The 18,687-nt window shown below is 38.6% G+C and overlaps 1 protein-coding gene across 19 annotated transcripts in view; it reads right to left on the bottom strand.

Annotated features, from left to right (window-relative positions):
• Window positions 1–18,687, bottom strand: part of SOX6 (SRY-box transcription factor 6) — a 403,867-nt gene that overhangs the window by 83,234 nt on the left and 301,946 nt on the right. For 17 of the 19 annotated variants that reach the window (XM_064425383.1, XM_064425386.1, XM_064425381.1 and 14 more), the window contains 2 exons: window positions 16,353–16,476; window positions 8,019–8,098 (listed from right to left, as the gene is read on the bottom strand). In XM_064425383.1, coding sequence (XP_064281453.1) covers window positions 8,019–8,098; window positions 16,353–16,476 — 204 coding nt within the window. The remainder of the gene's footprint in view (window positions 1–8,018; window positions 8,099–16,352; window positions 16,477–18,687) is intronic. The other 2 variants (XM_064425377.1, XM_064425379.1) reach the window with 1 other exon arrangement.

Genomic DNA, 18,687 nt, shown 5'->3' with positions numbered 1-18,687 from the left:
TTTAAGTCTCAAATAATTCCTTAATAGTGAAATTTAAGCATGATGTGTGATCTTCTTGTACGCCTGAAGACGCTCCTCCCTCCTGTCTTTTTCAGGACTGACATGCAAACCTTCTGGTGTGCCTTCAGCCATATGTAGCCTTCATGCTGAGTCTGAGGAACAGACAGATGAATCCACTACTTTCTAGTTAGGACACCTTCCTAGCTCCTCAAACGTATGGATTCTAAAAACAACACAGACCAAACATATTTTAAACAAGCAGTGCCCTGAAGGCCACACCATTCCTATTTCACCATCCGTAAAGCCTCTTCAACTTTGTGATAGCATTATCCACACACTGGTTTGATGAGTTTTATCTCATTTTCTGTGAATTTCCCTCTTTTTTTGAACTGGGTCAGTGGGAGGGCATATGCTCTTCTAATCAAAGACCCTCAGAAATGAACCAGGTGATGATATCTTTCGGGTCCAGGCATCTTTAAGAGAAATTTTCTGCTTCCTTACAGCACACACATGTGTGTTAGTTTACACCTAGAAGCTCTAATCTAAACCACCCTGGTTATTAGAACTTTTAGTTCAGATGAAAGGTAAGTTTTTCTTTTTCTCTAGCAATTAGTCAGGATGGAATGATAATACTGGCATATATTATTTTCCTTTGTGCACAGACCTGACTTAAAAGACATTTTTGTCTTTAATCTGGTTCCTGCTTAGTTCCTAAACAACCCAACATGTTAACACCATCACAGGAAAAAATCCTTCATGTTGGTAATTTGTAGCCAAATTAAGCAGCTTGCTCTATGGTTATCAGAAGTATAATAAAATTCCAGAAACATACTCACTTGCAGCTAATTCCTGTAAGGCACACACCATATACATTTCTAGAAAGCTTGAAGGAATCCAACTGCCAGCTCAGAGTATGCCTCACAGTCAGCCTATTCCCCAAAGGGATGCCACAGTTTTGAAAGAGATTTAAAAAACGTGCTCATCCCCTGATGGCACTCTGTAGTACTGGTGCCTCTGGTGCTCTGTCAGTAAATGCAGCAGTAACTTATTTGCTTCTTACTGGCTTCTGAGTGAATACATACCCCAGGGAGGCAGCTTTGCAAAGCACAATGATTTTAAAATAGAGCCTGGGCTTTCAGCGAGGGGCAGCCAGTGGTTAAGGCAGCAAGAACATCTTGTTGATGCTGCGGGCTCAGCCTCTCCCAGTCACTTGGGCTCCAGCTTCTGCCTTGATATAGACTGAAGAGATGCAGGAAACCTCCTGCCATCCAGCCTACAAGCATGATATCCTTTTAAACATACAAGTTTCCTGATAAGTGAGTTGATGTCTGTGCCACTTAGGATCTCAATGGTAAATTCTCCCTGGAACAGCATATGGGCCTGGAAGGCAGCTGTCCTGCTTGGTGAGATCTAAGGGTGCAAAAGGTGGGAATCCTGCCAGAAGCCTCATCCCTAGCTGCCAGATTGAAAAGTCTTCCCTCTTGGGAGAGGAGAGCAGGACAGGAGCACTACCCAAGGTGGAGGAGGGGTTGGGCATCTGAAGGGAAGAGAAGGAGAGCTGTGCCAGGCTGGGTGACAGTCTGGTGGCTACTCTCCTTCCTGCAGTGGGAGCAAACACCAGCCCTGGAATGAACCTGGGCTTGCCTAGAACTGCTACAGACTATAGGAACTGTCTCTTTCTTAAACATTGCTATAATTTTTTTTATTAAATAACATGACACCGTTCCAATAGGCAAGAAGGAGCTTAACCAAGGCATTCTGCTTAAAGCAGTTACTGGAGGTGCAGGGCATGAAATGGGTGAGAAAAGGCTCTTGCAGCTGCAATGCTGCTGCACCAGGCTGATTACTCTGGCCAATGGCTCTGTTTGTTTGTCTGTCCATTTTTGCCAACTAGAAGAGAAGACGGAGACTCCTGTTCCCTGTGATGTTACTGGGGGAGATAGGAAAATCCTCCTGGGGAAAAAATTAATCATAAGTAATATTTTACTGCAAAAAGTCTCAATCTTGATGGGCTGTCCTTTCCTGATGAAAATCACTTTGCCAGATAATTCAGGGCTGAAGATGAGAAGGGGTAGGAGAAGACAGAGTACTAAGAAATTCTGCAAAGAAAGGAGGTCATATGGTAAAATATTGACTCCATGACATCATTTTCATTGATACTGCCACTGATATAATTCAACTTGATAACACAGATATTACATACAGAGACATAAACATTCAAGTAGGGAAAGGCACAAGTATAACTATTTCATTGATTTTAATTAAATTTTCCTGAGTATTGCAAGGTTGGCATATTTTTAATTTTATTTCCATTAAAGGGCGTGCTTGGTCTCTCAGAGCCTTAATAAAATCTTCTTTCGACCTCCCTCCTTTCTCTGCTACAACCTAAATTTCTACATGAGAAAAGGACCAAAATATGTAATTTACTACTTCCATATGCTGAAATTTGCACACACCATCCCCTTAATTTAGACCACTATTCACTGTATCATAATAAGCAACATTCTGTTAAAATATGTCCACCTAGAGCTCAGTAGTCTTTGAATGCTAGATAAAATCATTCTATAAGGCTAATGAAGACAGAAACTCTGCCTGTAACAATATTAAGTTTGTTTTCTCTGGTGATTTGAAGAAGTGAGCAATCTGTCAGTAATACATTGAGGGAAATTACTTGTCTTGTAGGAATTCCCGCTGACAGTCACTCACTCACAGTGCTGACCCAAACATCTACCCGCTGACAAACAAATTACAGTGTCTAACTTTGAAAAGGTAACTAGCTGTTTTTAATTTTTATTGGTCTCACCAAATCTCTCTCATATTTACCCAATCCCCATTCTTCACTGTGTTAAAAAAAAGGGGGAAAAAAAGAAGAAAGAAAGAAAATGGAAAAACCCATGGTTTCTTGCATTTGAAAAAATTATTACTGCCTACATCCAAGAGTGTTATGTCAGATAAAACTGTTAAACTGTGTCTAACCAACATTAAGACTGGCAGCCCTGCCAGTGACTGACTGGGTGAGTGAACACATTACTGAGACAGCATTGTAGAAATTAATTTTCTTCAATAAAGTGATTTTTAAGGCTCATATATTTCACAATCTAAACATATGTCACTGTTTCATAAACAAAATAAATGGATTAAAATAATACATTACCAATATGCTGACACATGGAGATATTTTAATTAGAAATACTTAAGCTGCGTGATATTTAACTGCTATATTTGTTGAAGAGGAGCATGCATCATTTAGTAAGACATAAGGCAGGTACATCACTTTGCATTATGTGGTACCAGAGTGGGACCAAATCACCTCCAGTGTGAGCTCTCACTATCAGATCACATTAGCCCCACTAAAAAATCGTGTTAAGGTTACAGCATACAGAGGAGAGTCCATAAGAGCAGCCATTCACTAAAACAACTTCTTCATTGAAATAATAAGTCACCCAGATTCTGGTTCCTGAGAAATAATATTTCTTCACAAAGGGACACGTTTAACAACTCAGCTATTTAAAGGCCATATTTACATGACTGTCGCATTACATTGGCCTCTTTCCTGCATTCTTCTTGACTTACTTTGAGGACCAGCACTAAAATAGCTGAGGAAAGCAAATGTCAACTATGCCCTGAAATTTATACGTGTGAGAGAACTGGAATAAGTAGAAATGTAATATATTGTTTACTGTACCAAGTGCCCTCTGTTCTCTAAAGGTCAAAAGCATTGTAACCTTGGCGTTACAGTTTCTGATTGTTCCCAGGGTTAAATACATTATCAAAATTAATGGTTCAAACCCCTCAACCTCCAGATATATGAGTATTCATGCCTCCATCTGCTGAACTGTTCAACTAAAAATAGCATTCTTTGGCCTTCCCTCTACTAATATTGTGCCCCTGAGGCAGGCTATGCAATGCTTCAGCAGTACACTGGATCTGCACCCAGCAGTATAAAAAAAGGTCATTTACTTCGTCTGCAGCTACAGGAGAGTATGGAGGTGAGGGATAAAATGGGAGGACAGAAAATAAATAGGCAGTTAAAATTTAGTGTGTTTAGTTAAAATTTTCTCTTTTTTTTTTCTTTTTTCAAACTGTATTATAAAAACTTCAGGTTCCAGGAACACAGCTGCAACTATAGTTAAGATTCGCCAAGGTTCATTAGTGTTATAAGCGATAAATTCTGAAGGACAAATTACACAAATAGTTTGGAGAAAGAGTTATGAAGGAAAGCTTTTTTGTTTTGCTTTTTTTTCCTAGAGCTCACTTTGTTTAGGAATAGCTCCAGCTAGCATCATTGTAATGCTTCCATTTCTATCAACAGTTTATCAGTCGTGGTTGAGAGAGTTGCGACACTTCCTTATTTATCTCCTAGACAGTTTTGTAGAAATATGTAAGAATGAAGGCAGAGGGGATTTTTAAACCCTAAACAGCATATAGTAACATTCCTTGTTTGAAAGTAAGGACATACAGGTGCCACCTCTGCCACCACTGGCAGTAATAAGGTTCCTGCTACCTGCAGCATGAGAGCTGGAAAACCCATTTCATGATCAAGTTCACTCACTGAGCAAGATTGCTGGCCACACATCTCTAGGACCTCTTAATATCAGTGCAGCCATTTGACAGCTTGGGAAAAAGGTCAGGGAAATGGGAAAGAGGGAAAACTTCAGAGAAGGCATATGTGAAGAGGAGCAAAAGGAAAATTATCAACAGGTTTTACAGCTCATGCTGGTTAATTAAAGCAAGAAGCTTTTGTTACACACAGGTATCAGAACTGTTTCACATGCCACAGGTGTATTTGGTAATAAATGTGCAGACTATTCACTCACAATTGTTTGAAGTTGGAGGGGTGAACAGAAATAGTTTGTTTTTTCTGATCAGACTATACCTAGGAGAATTGATCCCTCATCATCTAGGTCCCCTCTCATGTCAAGAGTCCTAATGAGGCTTGGTCCTGTCATGCATATTATTTAAATTTTTGGCTGATTTGTTGAGGAAACTGGTGAGATGGGGCTGAGATGTCAATGGGAAGTATGGAGCACAGAGTCTTTATCAATGACACCTTCATGAGTATACAGATCAAAAGAAACTATCTGGTATCAATCCAAAGCAGAGCAAGCACAATTCAGGAACCTGGACTGGCATAGAAGTGTGGTAGCTACTATTTCACTTCAGGATACTGAAAGCTACAAGTGAATAGTAGTGGTATTTACCATGAGCTGATCAATGTGATCAAAAATCTCAGAGAAGATGGGTCAAACTGGTCTGTTGCTGAAGGAGAACTTTTTCTTTTCTTTTTTTTTTAATGCACTACCCATGAATGTCAAACTAGCTACTCGAGAAGCTGCTGTATATGATTCCAGTAAAGTTTTTTGTACTCATAGAGGTACATAATTCACTGGTGAACATAAATATAGAATTCAGAGAAACTACATTTTGATAACAATAGCTTGAATAAGACAGAAAAATTATTAATTAGCAATTGCCCACTGGAGAAATATCCTCTGTGAAATAATTGCTATTGTTACATGATGTACCTGGTAAAAAATGGTTCTGTGTTCTATTAGATTCAGAGCTTGCAAAGAAGTTGCCCTAACACACAGGAAGATGAGAACAAAAATTTTCTGCTACCTCTTACCTGGAGCATGACCATCCAAATAAAAGAAAACATAAGTAGAAAAATAAAGGGGAGATTACAAGATTGAAGCTGGCAGAACTTCCTTAGCTGGATACAGATTATAGAAAATAATTTCAGAATTAATAATACTGCCCTGGTAAAGTTGAAATGTTAGAGCTACTGCAAAACTCTTTTGCTTGACATAGCTTTCCCTCCCCAGGTTCTCCAAACATGGATATTACATACACACTCACATGTAGAAACAAAACCAAACCTGCAAATAAATTAGCTATTTCTCCCACTGGCTGAAAGGAACAGAGATTACTTTTGTGATCAGTATTTTTAAGCACTTGGGAAATACTCAGATACCATGGTCACAGCATTCACGTAAATAAATAAGTGGGTGGAGTGCATGGAAGAAAGGAAGGGGGAAGGGAAGCAAAGATGGAAAAATGAGCTGAAATGCTACACCCCTAACAGTCTTCATGACGCATCAGGTATAACAACAAATTCTCTCCAACAAACACACCCAAATAAGTGCTCATTTAGGGAACACAGAGAATTGACACAAAGAGAAAATTAATAGTAGGAATAAATAAAATTTAGTTCAGGCACTTTAACAATCTGATGAGCAGGTATCAGCCAAAGGTTAAGTGTTCTGTTATTTAAGCTCTTATAACCATGAAATATTAAAGGTTTTGAAATCCCATAGAGATGAAATTCAAACAAAATAGAGAGGGGGGAAACACACAAACAAAAAAATTCTTTTACAGCAAATACGCCTAAATGGAAATTCAGACCCCCAAGCCTGAATGTTCCTGAATTTACTAGCACACATTTTTGCTGGTTGTTTTCTCTCTAATTGTTCTCGTCATGTTTAACAACTCAGTCTATCATTTCTGCAAATTAATGAAAATGTGTTATTGCTGTTAGTTCAGATCAAGTCTGATGTGCAAATATGTGGGTCAAGTTACAAATGGATCATGTAAAAGAAAAGAAGCAAGAATGTCTGTGGTTTAGATCCCATTTCTTTGACAGTTGAACAATTTTCATCCTTTTCTGCCTTGTAGTCTTGTGTAGGCTCACTATTTGTTTTAGTGCATTTCAAAGGCAGTAAAAATAGTCTCTCTATTCACAAAGCTGATTTCTGCAGTATTTTCCCAATTAAAGCCCATAAGACTTTTGCTTCAATAAGTAGTCAAATACTCGCTTTCTAAAGATACCTGCTATTTTTCCTTTTGAGAAACTTCCCTTTGGTTTCAATCCTGTCCAAGGTACAGAATTCACGTTTTTTCAGAGATCTTTACCTTCAGAGTCAAGGTGTTCTCTTTTCAAATGTTGATGTGAGGTTAGGTCAGACCTAAGCTCAAGGAGTCTTTTTTGTCAGCTCTGGACCACCAATGAGCAGAGGTCCATGAACAAGTTCTGGCCCCATTTTTGCTTATCCAAAGTTAATTTGTCAAGAATATCATCATAGGGTAAAGAGGAAAGGATTTTTAATCTGATTTGACCCCTCCAGAAAAAAAAAAATTAATCACAGAAAGGTAAGTGAAGTAGATATTTAGATATTAGCATGGCAATACTTTGCTATTCTAGGCACAATTTATTCCTACTTTGCTTCTGAACTCGACTCTAACCTAACTCAAATAGGGGTTTCAAAGGTTTACTTGTAAATAGTTACATGCATCTTTAATGGCCTTTCCTCTCATGTTCACTGTCACTTTCTTTCCACACATTTTAACTCTGAAAGCTTTTGACTGTTTCTTCATTATTTATGATATTGTTGTGTCTTTTCTTCTGAAATTAAAAACTTCTTGCCACAAGAAGCTAGCTAATAATATGGCACATAAATCTTTCTTTCACAACATTTCATTCTATATGTGCCAAAAATAAATAAATGGCCAAACTAAGTCACTAGCCATGCTTGGCATCTGACCAGCTTAATGCACAGAAAGGTTGAGATTACCTTAATACAGAAGCTAAAAGAGTTTGCAATTTATTGTATTGTCAGCACCACACAGTTTAAAAAAAAAGGAAAAAAGAAAAACCCAATAATGCACTTTTGTTTGGATACACTGACTGCTCCAATTATAACCAGTGCTTTACAGCTACAGAGGAGCGACCACATGAAAATAAAGTACAAAAATATCTTTGAACTTATCTCCCATCAACTGTTCATATAAATAAAAAAATACCATTAACTGCCAGTATAAAACACACAGAACAATGTCTTTCACTCACAGTATCAAGGTTGGCTGCACGTTGCTGTACTGTAAGTACATAAGGTGTTAATCCTCCTGGGCTGTGCTCAAAAATTATTTAACATTCAGGCTATTATTTAGCATACAGCTGGTTAGCAGTTTTCCCCTAAAATGTTGGCTTCCATCCCACATTTTTTTGTTCTGGCACATACCTGGAGCTGTAAAGGGCTGAGTCCAGAAGCAGCAGCAGCTGCCATTGTTGATGGAATGAACTGCACAGGGTAGTTATCACCTGTCGGGAGAACAATGCGTGCAGGTTCAGACAATGAGCAGAGAATAGCAGCAGACAAGTGCAAACAAGGCCCTAGGATTGCCTGTGCTCCCCAGCACTCCTCTAAGCCTAAACATCTGCAAAAACAAAAGGCTTCGCTGGGCACGGACTTGCCATGTTCCCCAGGAACTTTTTTTGTTAGCAGATAGCTGGTAGGCAAACTGGCAAAACATAAATATGATACTCGTGATTTTCATTTTCAAAAGCGAATGTTCAAATCAAGCGTGGAAGCCTGGGCATAAAATGGGTCTTACAACCACAGACACATAGATGAGATACCCCAGGAAACCCCAGTGCTCCCACAGCAAAAATAAAAAGTAGTTTTCACCACGTTTCTTAAAAAAATTAAAAATCTGTTATAACCCAAGAAATATCAGTCCGGTTTAATGCAGGATGATTTCTTTTCAGTGTCAAGTGGCTCCTGGGACACATACCCTGGTGGGTCAACACAGGTTGATGTTTCTGGCTTTGATTTGGGATTATCTGTCTTGGGACAGCTCCCTTAAGGTAGTCATAGAGAAGAACAAAATTAAATCACCTTTTAATATAGTTTGAAATATCGTTTTAATTTTCTCTTAGATCTGGGGGCCTTCTGAAGTTCATAGATTAGCCAGGTGCTCAGTTACATGAAGGTTCAGGTACTAAAATTTCCCAATTAAGTATTGTAACATAATGTCTTATAGCATATCTATGGGTGTTCCCATAGATGTGCAGCACACAGTGCCACTTGGACTCTTAGTCAATGTAGGAAACAAAAAAAGGCTGAAATAGCTTAGCAGTCTGTAATATAAAAATGAATACAGTGATGGATAAGAAGCTGTGATTTAATGGAATATCACTTTGGCTCCAGCTACTTATTTAAAATCCGTGTTATATACTATCTGCAAGTTTCATTTCAACAGGCTGTGCATTTTTAGATATTTTTACAATAATCAGTCCATTTTACACAAAATCTTCCATGCTGAAAGCAGAATATAGCAATAAGGGAAATACAGAAATCCAGTATAATATAGTCAGGACATTCCAAGAACTAGACTTTTTCTGTCACCCCCTCAAATAACCATAGCTAAAGTCTTTGCGGTCACCAGACTCCTCAGAATTCTTTCTTTTTTACCACATGAAGTTCGATTGTATCCAGTTCAGTTAAAATGTTTTGTTGTTTCACTTTTTTAATAAATTGTACATGTCTAATCCACAAGGTCTCTTTGCATCATATCCATAATACCTCATCAGGCCATTGAGCACAGTATGTGCTTGTACACAGTCCAGTAACAATTGGATTCTGATTGCATATGGAGCTCTGCTACAATGCATTCACTCACACTATATTGTACTGGTGTCCTATGGAGTAATGTTCAAAATATCTCCTCTTATTTTCCCCATTCCATGAGGTTGATTTTAGTGTGCAGCGATGTTGGGTTTTTTTCTTTAAAAAAACAAAACCAACAAAAAAGACTTCTAGATTATTTTCTTAAAGTACTTAAGCTGTCTCTTTATGGTTAAATAATTCCACTCCTCTCTTTGATATTTATACGAAATTATCTGAATAAATAAGATCCTAATCTAAGTTAAATAATGTTTCTTTCAGAAATATATTACAAGGTTTTTTAAAAAAATCACAAAGATGTTGAATTAATGATGCTTTAAATGGGGGGGAAAATAACCATCTGACTTATCAGCATGGACTGCCTTGCAGAACATTTCGGAGGCATTCTTTCTTTAAATATCATGAATTATTCATCCCTCTTCCACACAGCAATCTCTTCTTTCTCCCTCCCCCTCCACATACACTTTTTAAGTTCAATACCAGTTGCTTTATTTGTACTAAAACATTTTCCATGTCAAACATATTTTAAAAAAAACCAAACTCTAAAAGAATTCCCTGCGGCACTCCTTTTTCACAGCTGTCATGCTCCTATGGTTTGAAATAGCCAGATATTTTATACCCACATGCGCACACGCACACACAGAGTTTTTGGCTTCACAGTTAATTTAATAGTATCCTCACCACACCCTGTAGTGTTCTCTTGCTCACCTGCTGGCTACAGTGCTGTCTCTTGTTGCAGGAAGAAGAATATTCATAGGGTTATGCATTTAGCTGTTATTAAAACCCAATACTGTCCGTTTCTGCCCTCATTTTAATGTGTTAAATTATGGCTAAGTCCTGGTATGTCAGCAGCATCTTTATGCTAAGAAAAATTAATACTCCAGCTCTGGAGTACCTTGACACCAAGGAGTAAAAGCAGAGCAAAGGTACTTCTTTCTCCCTTGAGCAAACTGAGCATGCAAGGAGTGCTCTGGATTTAATTTTTAATTACAGAGGTACATATTTCCCCCTCTTGTTTTCTCAGTGCAAGAATGGATCAAGAAGCTCCTCCATAGCTGTCTTGGCAAGAAATCAGTCAATGTATTGTAGCAACTTTTTTCAAATTTGTTTCTCAATTTGGAATGCTTGCGTGAGGATCCATTCTTTTAAATTTGTACAAAAGGCAGGAGAACGTGTTCAAACAGGTCTGCCTTAAGTGCTGGTGTGTGCTGGCCTTTGATAACCAGGAGTAAGAAGAATGCTGGAAGAAGAAAACCTGTCATGTTTTGCAAACTGATCTTTTCAATCTCCTTGCTGTGCTGATTGTCTATTTACATTTGGCTGCTGTTGTTTATATATAAATTGGTGTTTACAAGCCATGGAAAATTATGCCAGACTTCTGTTTCGTTTGTCAGGTTGAGCAACATTTCCAAATGAATAAAAGCAGTGAGCAATTGTGCTGTGTTATTCTACACAGAAATAATGTAAATGTTTCTTTTTGTCTTGGATGAAGAGATGAAGCTTAGCAGACTTTATTTATAGGATGTATAGACTTACCTTCCAGATCAAAGCTCTGTGAGCTGTGAGGAAAGAAGGATGTCTGGCTTTTGTGAGACCCAGAGTAGGGGGAAGGTGCTGCCTTATTACCAGTCTTTCCTAAAACACAATTGTAAGACATAAGCTGCCTCTCCTCATCTGAGTTACAAAGTTTTTGGCTTGCTGATGTTCCCACCATTTTGGGATGTCTGTCTCTTCACAGAATGAGAGGAAATGGAGTTGGAAGAGCTGCAAGAGGTCAGCAGTTCCAGGGCCCCATCCTTCCAGACATCATGGACAGCCTGAGCAAAGCATTCCTCAGGTGCTGTGGGGATACTGCAGGGAGAGACAGGGACACTCCCACAGTATTCCCACACAGGACATGAATTTTGCTTGTCCAGTGCCATCAGGGTTGAGGCAGATGTTAAAAGAGGAAAGTGACTAAAGGAATACTGTGGAGCATCTCCCCTGTCCCATGGCACTGCTTCAGTTGTGTCTTTGTCTTGCGTAGGGTTTGCTGCAGCTCTGCCTTATTGCCATTCTCATGTTGCAGCAAAACCAGCTTCCCCCACAATTTTCTGCCTGCAGGTAATGTTTGCAAAATTATGAAATTTGCACATTTCACTGCAATGCCCTACCTGACAATATCCAGCTGCCTGCCATCATCTCCAGCTTTTACATCAATATTTGGGACTGAGGAACATATGATTGCTACAACAAATCCCGAGGTTATGAAGTCCTTGTTCCAACCAAGTAAAACCCAACACTGGACACATGACAGCCTTTAACTCAGTCCTGGGGAATTTCCATTAGAAAAAAGACTCATGAAGCCATGAAAAGACACACGGGCAACCAGTACACAGTGGATTTGGTGTGTGCCTCCTGTTTTCACCTGCTAGGAGGAAGAGCAGCCTGCTTACTTACCTAAAAAAGAATACTTAGATATGGAAAATCTAAACCTCCTGATCAACTTTAGGAAAAACTTCTGAAAAACCTATTCCAAATGGAAATTGCAATGTCAAATATCAGAAATCTAGCACATCTAAGATTATGTGAGTTATGTGGATTAGCTACAGTAATCAAGAAGTTTAATTAATTTGATGACGAATATTTCACACTATTGGAATGTTCTGAAGACCAGCCTGATGACAATAAGCCTGACAGTTTTGTTTGTCATGCTTTCCCTAATAATATTACTTTCTCTGATTTGCCCAAGTGCAACTAGAAACAGAAATCAGGCCAAAATGTTGACTCTGTTTCTGTCACCAGCCTAGGAAAAGAGTTTCCATTTTCACATTGCATAACAACATAGCAAAATCTCTTGTAAATTATTTTTGTGCATAAAGCCAAATGCTCTAGGTAGGTAGACAGGAGCTGTTTCTTGGTGATGCTAATTATGGGCTTTATATCGTTCTTGTATGAAATATGAAAAAAAAGCTTTGAAAATACACTGCAGCATATCACTCAACAAACCTGTCTAAATTGAGTTTGACTGTACTCTATGTCTTCATTTTCAATAATCTTTTTGAGAGATACTTTCCAGATCTGGCAAAGAAATTATACAAAACAAAATATTTGCAGGACATATTTAAGCCAAAGTGATCATACATTTTGAAGTCTCACGGACTGCCATTATGCAATTGGCATGGACATCACCCCTCCCACTCTCGGCTTAGAGCAAACCACAGCTCTCTTTGAGATCTGCTCAGCTCATGGTCTGGCTCCTACCTAGCATTGCTCTATATCTTTATTCCATCATCTTCCTGCTTCCCTGTTCCCTTTCAGCCACAAAACTTGACTGAAGCAATGCTTTAGTCACTGAAATATGGAGGGAACTGCCCTTCCTTTATCCTCATCTTCCTCATCCTACTCACTGCCTTGTCCTCTTGACCCAGGGCGCTAATGGGGACACAATAATCATGTTCAAGGATACTCCAGCCCACAAAGTTTTTCTGGATGCACGTGTTTAGCTAAATGAAGGGAAAATTGCAGTGGGAGAGGAGGTATAATGGTACCCGTGCTGCCCACCAGTTCCAAGCTGTAAGTGTAGTGGTCACAGTCAGAAAGCCAGCGCAGTTGCTTTGCTCTCCTCGGAATGCAAAATAATTCTATTAACTGTGTAGCATCTCTGGGCAAGTATTAGCTTCCTAACAGCTGCCACTCTCAGCTTCCCCCTGGAATAAGTGGCAACCCCCACAACCAGGTACTCTACGAGGCTCGTCAAACGCCTGCAGGTCAATAGTCACAACAGTCATTTGAGATGCACAGCGCCCTAAAGTTTTAATTAATCCGGTATACAGTATAAATACTGAAATATGTATAAAAAATTAATTAGGTGGTCTATGCAGCTCTGATTTCTCAATTAGTACTTACCATGCCGGAAAATTATATTACATGACTTTGAGATACATAAGGAAGCATGGGACTTTGGGGATTTTTTTTCTAATGCAATTATTACTTGTCATCAGCACTTGCTAACTTTGGCCTGTTTCACCTCCTAGAGCTCCAAAATACTGTGGGGGGAGGGTTACAGCCATCTCAGTGTTATAGATTCTGCCAGGCAGAAGGAAAGTTTCTCTTGTCAGACTTTATCGTAGCTGTGTATCAGCAAGTCCTTAAGTTTTCTGCTCCTAATGATTTGCTGATCTCAGAAGTTCATGAGCAGCAAGACATGTACTAGAAGGGCCTCAGAACCTAATAAATTCTCCTCTCTACTACAGAACCTTCAGTTGAGTGTACAAACTACTCTATTTTGCTAAAGAATACCATTTTGTTCCTCCAAGGCCTAGCATTTGTGTGCAAATCTGCAGCAGTACTCAGTAACTGCTACCTTGGCATTGAACTAAACAGCCATGAAATTGGTTCCCAATTTAGCCCAGGAAGATATTTCTGCATGGACATGGACACATAATCATACCCCTGCTTGTACACCAAGGCAGAACTTCTGTCCTGTCACACCAACACTGCTGCAGTGCTCCCACTTTGGAGCCAGCTTATATCTAGCCTGTTTTGCAGGCAAAGCAAATTAAGTGACTGTGCACACAATATTCGACATTCCCTAAATTACACAGTCACTTTCAAACATACTTAGTCCCCACTGCTGCTCTTATTGAAATGCCTCTCACTGTATTTTCTGAATGTCAAGTAAAACTGGCAGTCTTGCCGATGCCAAAATGCAGTAAAATATAATAGAAGCTAAAGATGTAACCTAAAAGAAATTTGTAAGCATCTGAAGGGTTAATCCATCTCCTGTCTTCCCACAGAGGTACCAGCAAGTCTAACCTGACAGTTCTGCAGGTGAAAGTTTCATTTCTCACAAAAGTAGAAGAGTACAGGTAGTAGCAGTCAAGTTCATAAATATTCCTCAGAAATGACTTTGAAGAACCCTCTCTATGAAAGAGTATAGCTTAATCTCCAGTTTCATTAATTCCTTAACTACTGTGCCGAGAGTGCCAAAAATAGGAATTAATCAATACCAAGTGTAGTTACAGCATTTTTTTATCATAATGTGTCTCTGACAGAAGCTACTGACCTGCCCAGCTACCTCTGCCACACATGCAGTAGAATTAAATATATATATTAAATATATAAATATATATAAAGATTTAAATTCTAACTTATTTAAAGCTACTGGTTATAATCAGATCATTGTGACTTCTGGCCTTTTACTAGCATCATCTGGAATTAAACCACTAACACCAGCAAACAGCTTCACTGCTTTCCAAGATATCTAGGCCTAGGCTTCTTCTTGCATTTCATTCTTCTAACTTTTGTTACACATCTCTCTTTCTGCATTCTGTGAAGTAAGGAAATGCCCTAAAGCTGCATCACCTCCTATTAGGAGGCCAATGGGATCAAGTTAGATAGGTACTAACTAACTAGATAGATGAGGAACACTGTAGAATAAGTCCAGAAGATTGGTCATGTTCAGGAAAACGTGCTGGTAACTCTTCTTAACTCATTTGGTACCAAGAAATCTCTGAGCCAAAATTAACACCACGTGATTTAACACAATGCCTTTCAGGGGGCAGCACAACCATCAGCTTAGTCACTAACAGTCACTACTCAGAAAGCATCTCAGATTAAAACAGGGAAAACGAGGAAAGCATTTCTCTTGTCTGTGAGAAGTAAGATTTACCCAGGGCATTTTAGGTAATTTCCACAACTGGCAACCCTTTGTCTTTGGTTCCTAACTGTTGTGAGGTGGCGATGGGTGTGCAGTTTGTCAAATCAGACAAAAACTTTTGTATTTCAAAACTTGAAAGTAAGATAGCTAGACAAAAATCTGTGTTTAAAGAGGAACGTCTCTGGACTAAAGAGCCAGAAGGCAGCGGGACAAACGGAAATACTTGCTGAAATCCTGCTTGGCCCCACTTCATCTACTACTAAATAAACTTGCTAGAAAAGATTCTAGGTTCAACCTGGCTTTTAATTAGCATGCTGTTTACATCATCTGTTATGAGGCTTTACATTGGATTTGACCCCATTCCTGTCGCAGTCAACGGCAAAAGCACCACCAATATCAGTGGGAACAGGATCAATGCTTTACTTTGTACGCTTCATATTTAATGAATAAAAAAAAACCCTGTTATTTATGTTTTGTAGTTATTAGTTATCAGGTTAATATGCTAAAGGCAGCTTGACAGAGAATACTATTAATGAGCAAAATAAGGTTGCTGCTTCTGGACTGAGGTCACTTACAAAGAATGTACAAATGAAAATAAGGTTGACTTTTATTTACTTAAATATCTTCCTACATTGAATTCCTTTGGCAAAGTGTCTTTAAACATTTAAAGCCCTGTTTACAAGGAGGCTCTGAAAGTAGCTTCAAACCATTATATCCCTAATTGAATTCCCCAGGAGTCCTGTAAACTCAGAGGAAAAAAAGAAAGAAATCATAACATTTGCTAAATCATCTCAAAACATATTTCACTGCAAGGTTATGTGACCTGTTAGGAGTCTGAATGATGACTGGAACTGAGCTACTGAAACCTTTTATTAACCAGATTGAAATCAAACAAAAGAGCAAGAATTTTGCCACAAAACACAAATATTCTAAAGATAACAGAATTAATTAAAGACATTTAGCTTTTGTATAGGGCAGGCCAGATGCAAATTGCTATGCAAGTGGGGCACTATATTTAAAGCAAATTACTTTGTGGAAATTAAGTTTAAAAAATCATGATGTCCAATAACCAATAGTCTATCCACCTCCTTCAATCCGGAAGTATTTTTTCATGTGGAGTTGCAAAAGCTCCACATAATTTCCAGCCAGCTATACCTGTTGTGTATCATCTGTATGAGACAGATCACACAAGAAGCTACCGTTCACGTCTTGAAACGTGCAATGGCCTCGCATCCCCATGAGCTTACCTGGCTTGTATGTTATTCCTGGGGGAAAGAGGAATCCCTGCTGGGCTGCAGCAGCCGCTGCCAGTGTCCGCTGGTCGTGTGGAAAAATTGGGATCATGAGCGGAGGCATGTGACCCTGAACCTGCTAAACAGAAGAGAGCCTCTGATCAGAAATAGCACAAATTTGTCTTGACAGGTATTTCTCCAGCACTGATAGCGTTCTTGCGTTCACACAGTCCCACGGAACCTTCCCCTTAATGCAATCGCTGCCAACTTCACATTATCACATCAAAGCCCTCACAAACATTGTTTTCCCTCAGTGTCAAAGGTGTAACAGTCTCGCTGAACTGCACGATTCCCTATTTCTTCCTGGTTCTCTTTTACGTCGCTTTTGTTTATTTTAATTAGTATTCCCTGCCCCGGCACAAGGTGAAAAGGTACAAAACATAACAAAGGTTTTATTAAAAGTAGTGTGGTATGTATTTCTATTAATTTTTCACAGGTTTTCTCAACTTTGGTCGCACAGTGATGAGCATTTAGAAGCAGCCTAACACTACAGTATGTATCTTGATGTTCACATTTTAGTAACCTTAGGAAAATTTTAATTCTGAGATCTTACAACATGGTTTGCATAAATACCAACAACTCAGGTATGTTCTTTCAAAATCTCACCAGAGTACTAAAGAGCCTTCTAGTCAACAACACAACTCTTAAGATTTAAGGCTCCAACATCTTGGCTGCTAAACAAGCTAACATACTCTGCCACACACACCTCACTATAAGAAATAAATTGCTTGTATGTCTAAGCAGTTTTATAGCTTTATGTGCTATCATGTAGCTTGGTAATTATGGAGCTGCATTCAGAGACCATTTCAGAACAAAACCTACTATATCAAATTTAATTTGACTGTAATAAATGTATCAAAAAACCACAAACATGCACAAAGAAAAAAAGTCTTCTTCTTATACTAGCATTTGTATTCAACATATAGAGAATTATGTGATAAGATGATGCCTGTTAAATCCATAAGGTAATTTCCTATTTCCTTAATTTACAGTACCTGTGTTTTAGAGACAGTGGCTAGGATCTCAAGGAATTTTTTATCCATCACTCCTCAACCCCAGACATACTCAAGGGTTTGATATCATTTTTCTGATTAGCAGTTAAGCAAACATATAATGCTTTATATATCAAAGCTAATAAATGTAGGAAAAAATAGGGGTTTAGGCAGAAAAAACATTTTCCTCATCCTACCATAAATTGGTGGAATTAAACACTATTAAAAACTTAAAGTACACTTCAAGCAATTTTTTGCATTTAATTCCTACAAAACTTTTTTGGTCAAATCCCATATGTTGACCTATGACATTGTTTAAATAGTGCCAAATTTTCTTGTCATATCCCCATTACTTTCACAACCGTTGATGCAGTGCAGAAATGCTACTGTGTGTCTCTATGAGGGTTAATTTACCAACAACTCTTCTCTTGGGAAAGCCCTAAGATGGAGGTTAATAAAGGTCAAGCAAAAAATAAACACTTTACAGTATTTTTTGAATCCATTCCTCAGGAAAATCAACTTATAATAAAAAGGTCTTTGTGCAATTACTGCTACGGCACTGGGGCGTGAAAGAAACTAGCTTTACGCAGCTATTTCTCTCATTTTAGCTGAGGTAAGCCTGGCTGTGTGTTTTAGGTTATGCATTAAACTTGGTCAGATTGGAGTTGATCCCCATGTGCCCAGAACAGGCATTCAGCTCTGATAAAATGGTGCTGGTTTTCCTGCCTGGTGTTTCTATACATTAGCTCTAGAGGAGCACAGCAAAGGAAAACCACAGGCTTTGTCTGATAGAAGCAACTGTACAGGAAGAAATTCAATGGAATACAACTTACAAAAAATTTGCAGTAGTTCCTAAATTACATTTAATAAAATGGAGACAAAATCATAAGAAATATCCCCCACATAAAGCATTTACATGAAGCTGCAAAGGTACAAGACTCCAACACAGTCTCACAAGACACAGGAGATCAGAGTGCTGTGGTTTGAGTGAAGGTGCAAACATACCCACTGCAGTATTTCACTCCATTGTGTCATAAAGATAATTTGAAATATATCATAACCAAATCCTACAATGCATTCCTGTAGATTTTGATCTACTCAGCTGTATAGATTTTGTTTAAACTCTCAAATAAAAGCACTTCTGTAAGTGTGGGGTATTACCATTTCAAGTTCTGGCTATCTGCTATTCTTCCTACTATGAAATCAGGAGTAGGTCTTCAGTCTATATAAATCAGCATAACTTTGACTATAGGTTTGTTTGTAAGTTTGGATTTACAATTAAAAGACTTACGCAGACT

This window comes from Passer domesticus, chromosome 6 (genome assembly GCF_036417665.1).
Source record: "Passer domesticus isolate bPasDom1 chromosome 6, bPasDom1.hap1, whole genome shotgun sequence".
In the NCBI taxonomy this organism is placed as follows: Eukaryota; Metazoa; Chordata; class Aves; order Passeriformes; family Passeridae; genus Passer; species Passer domesticus.
This window is presented reverse-complemented; position numbering and strand designations above follow the sequence as displayed.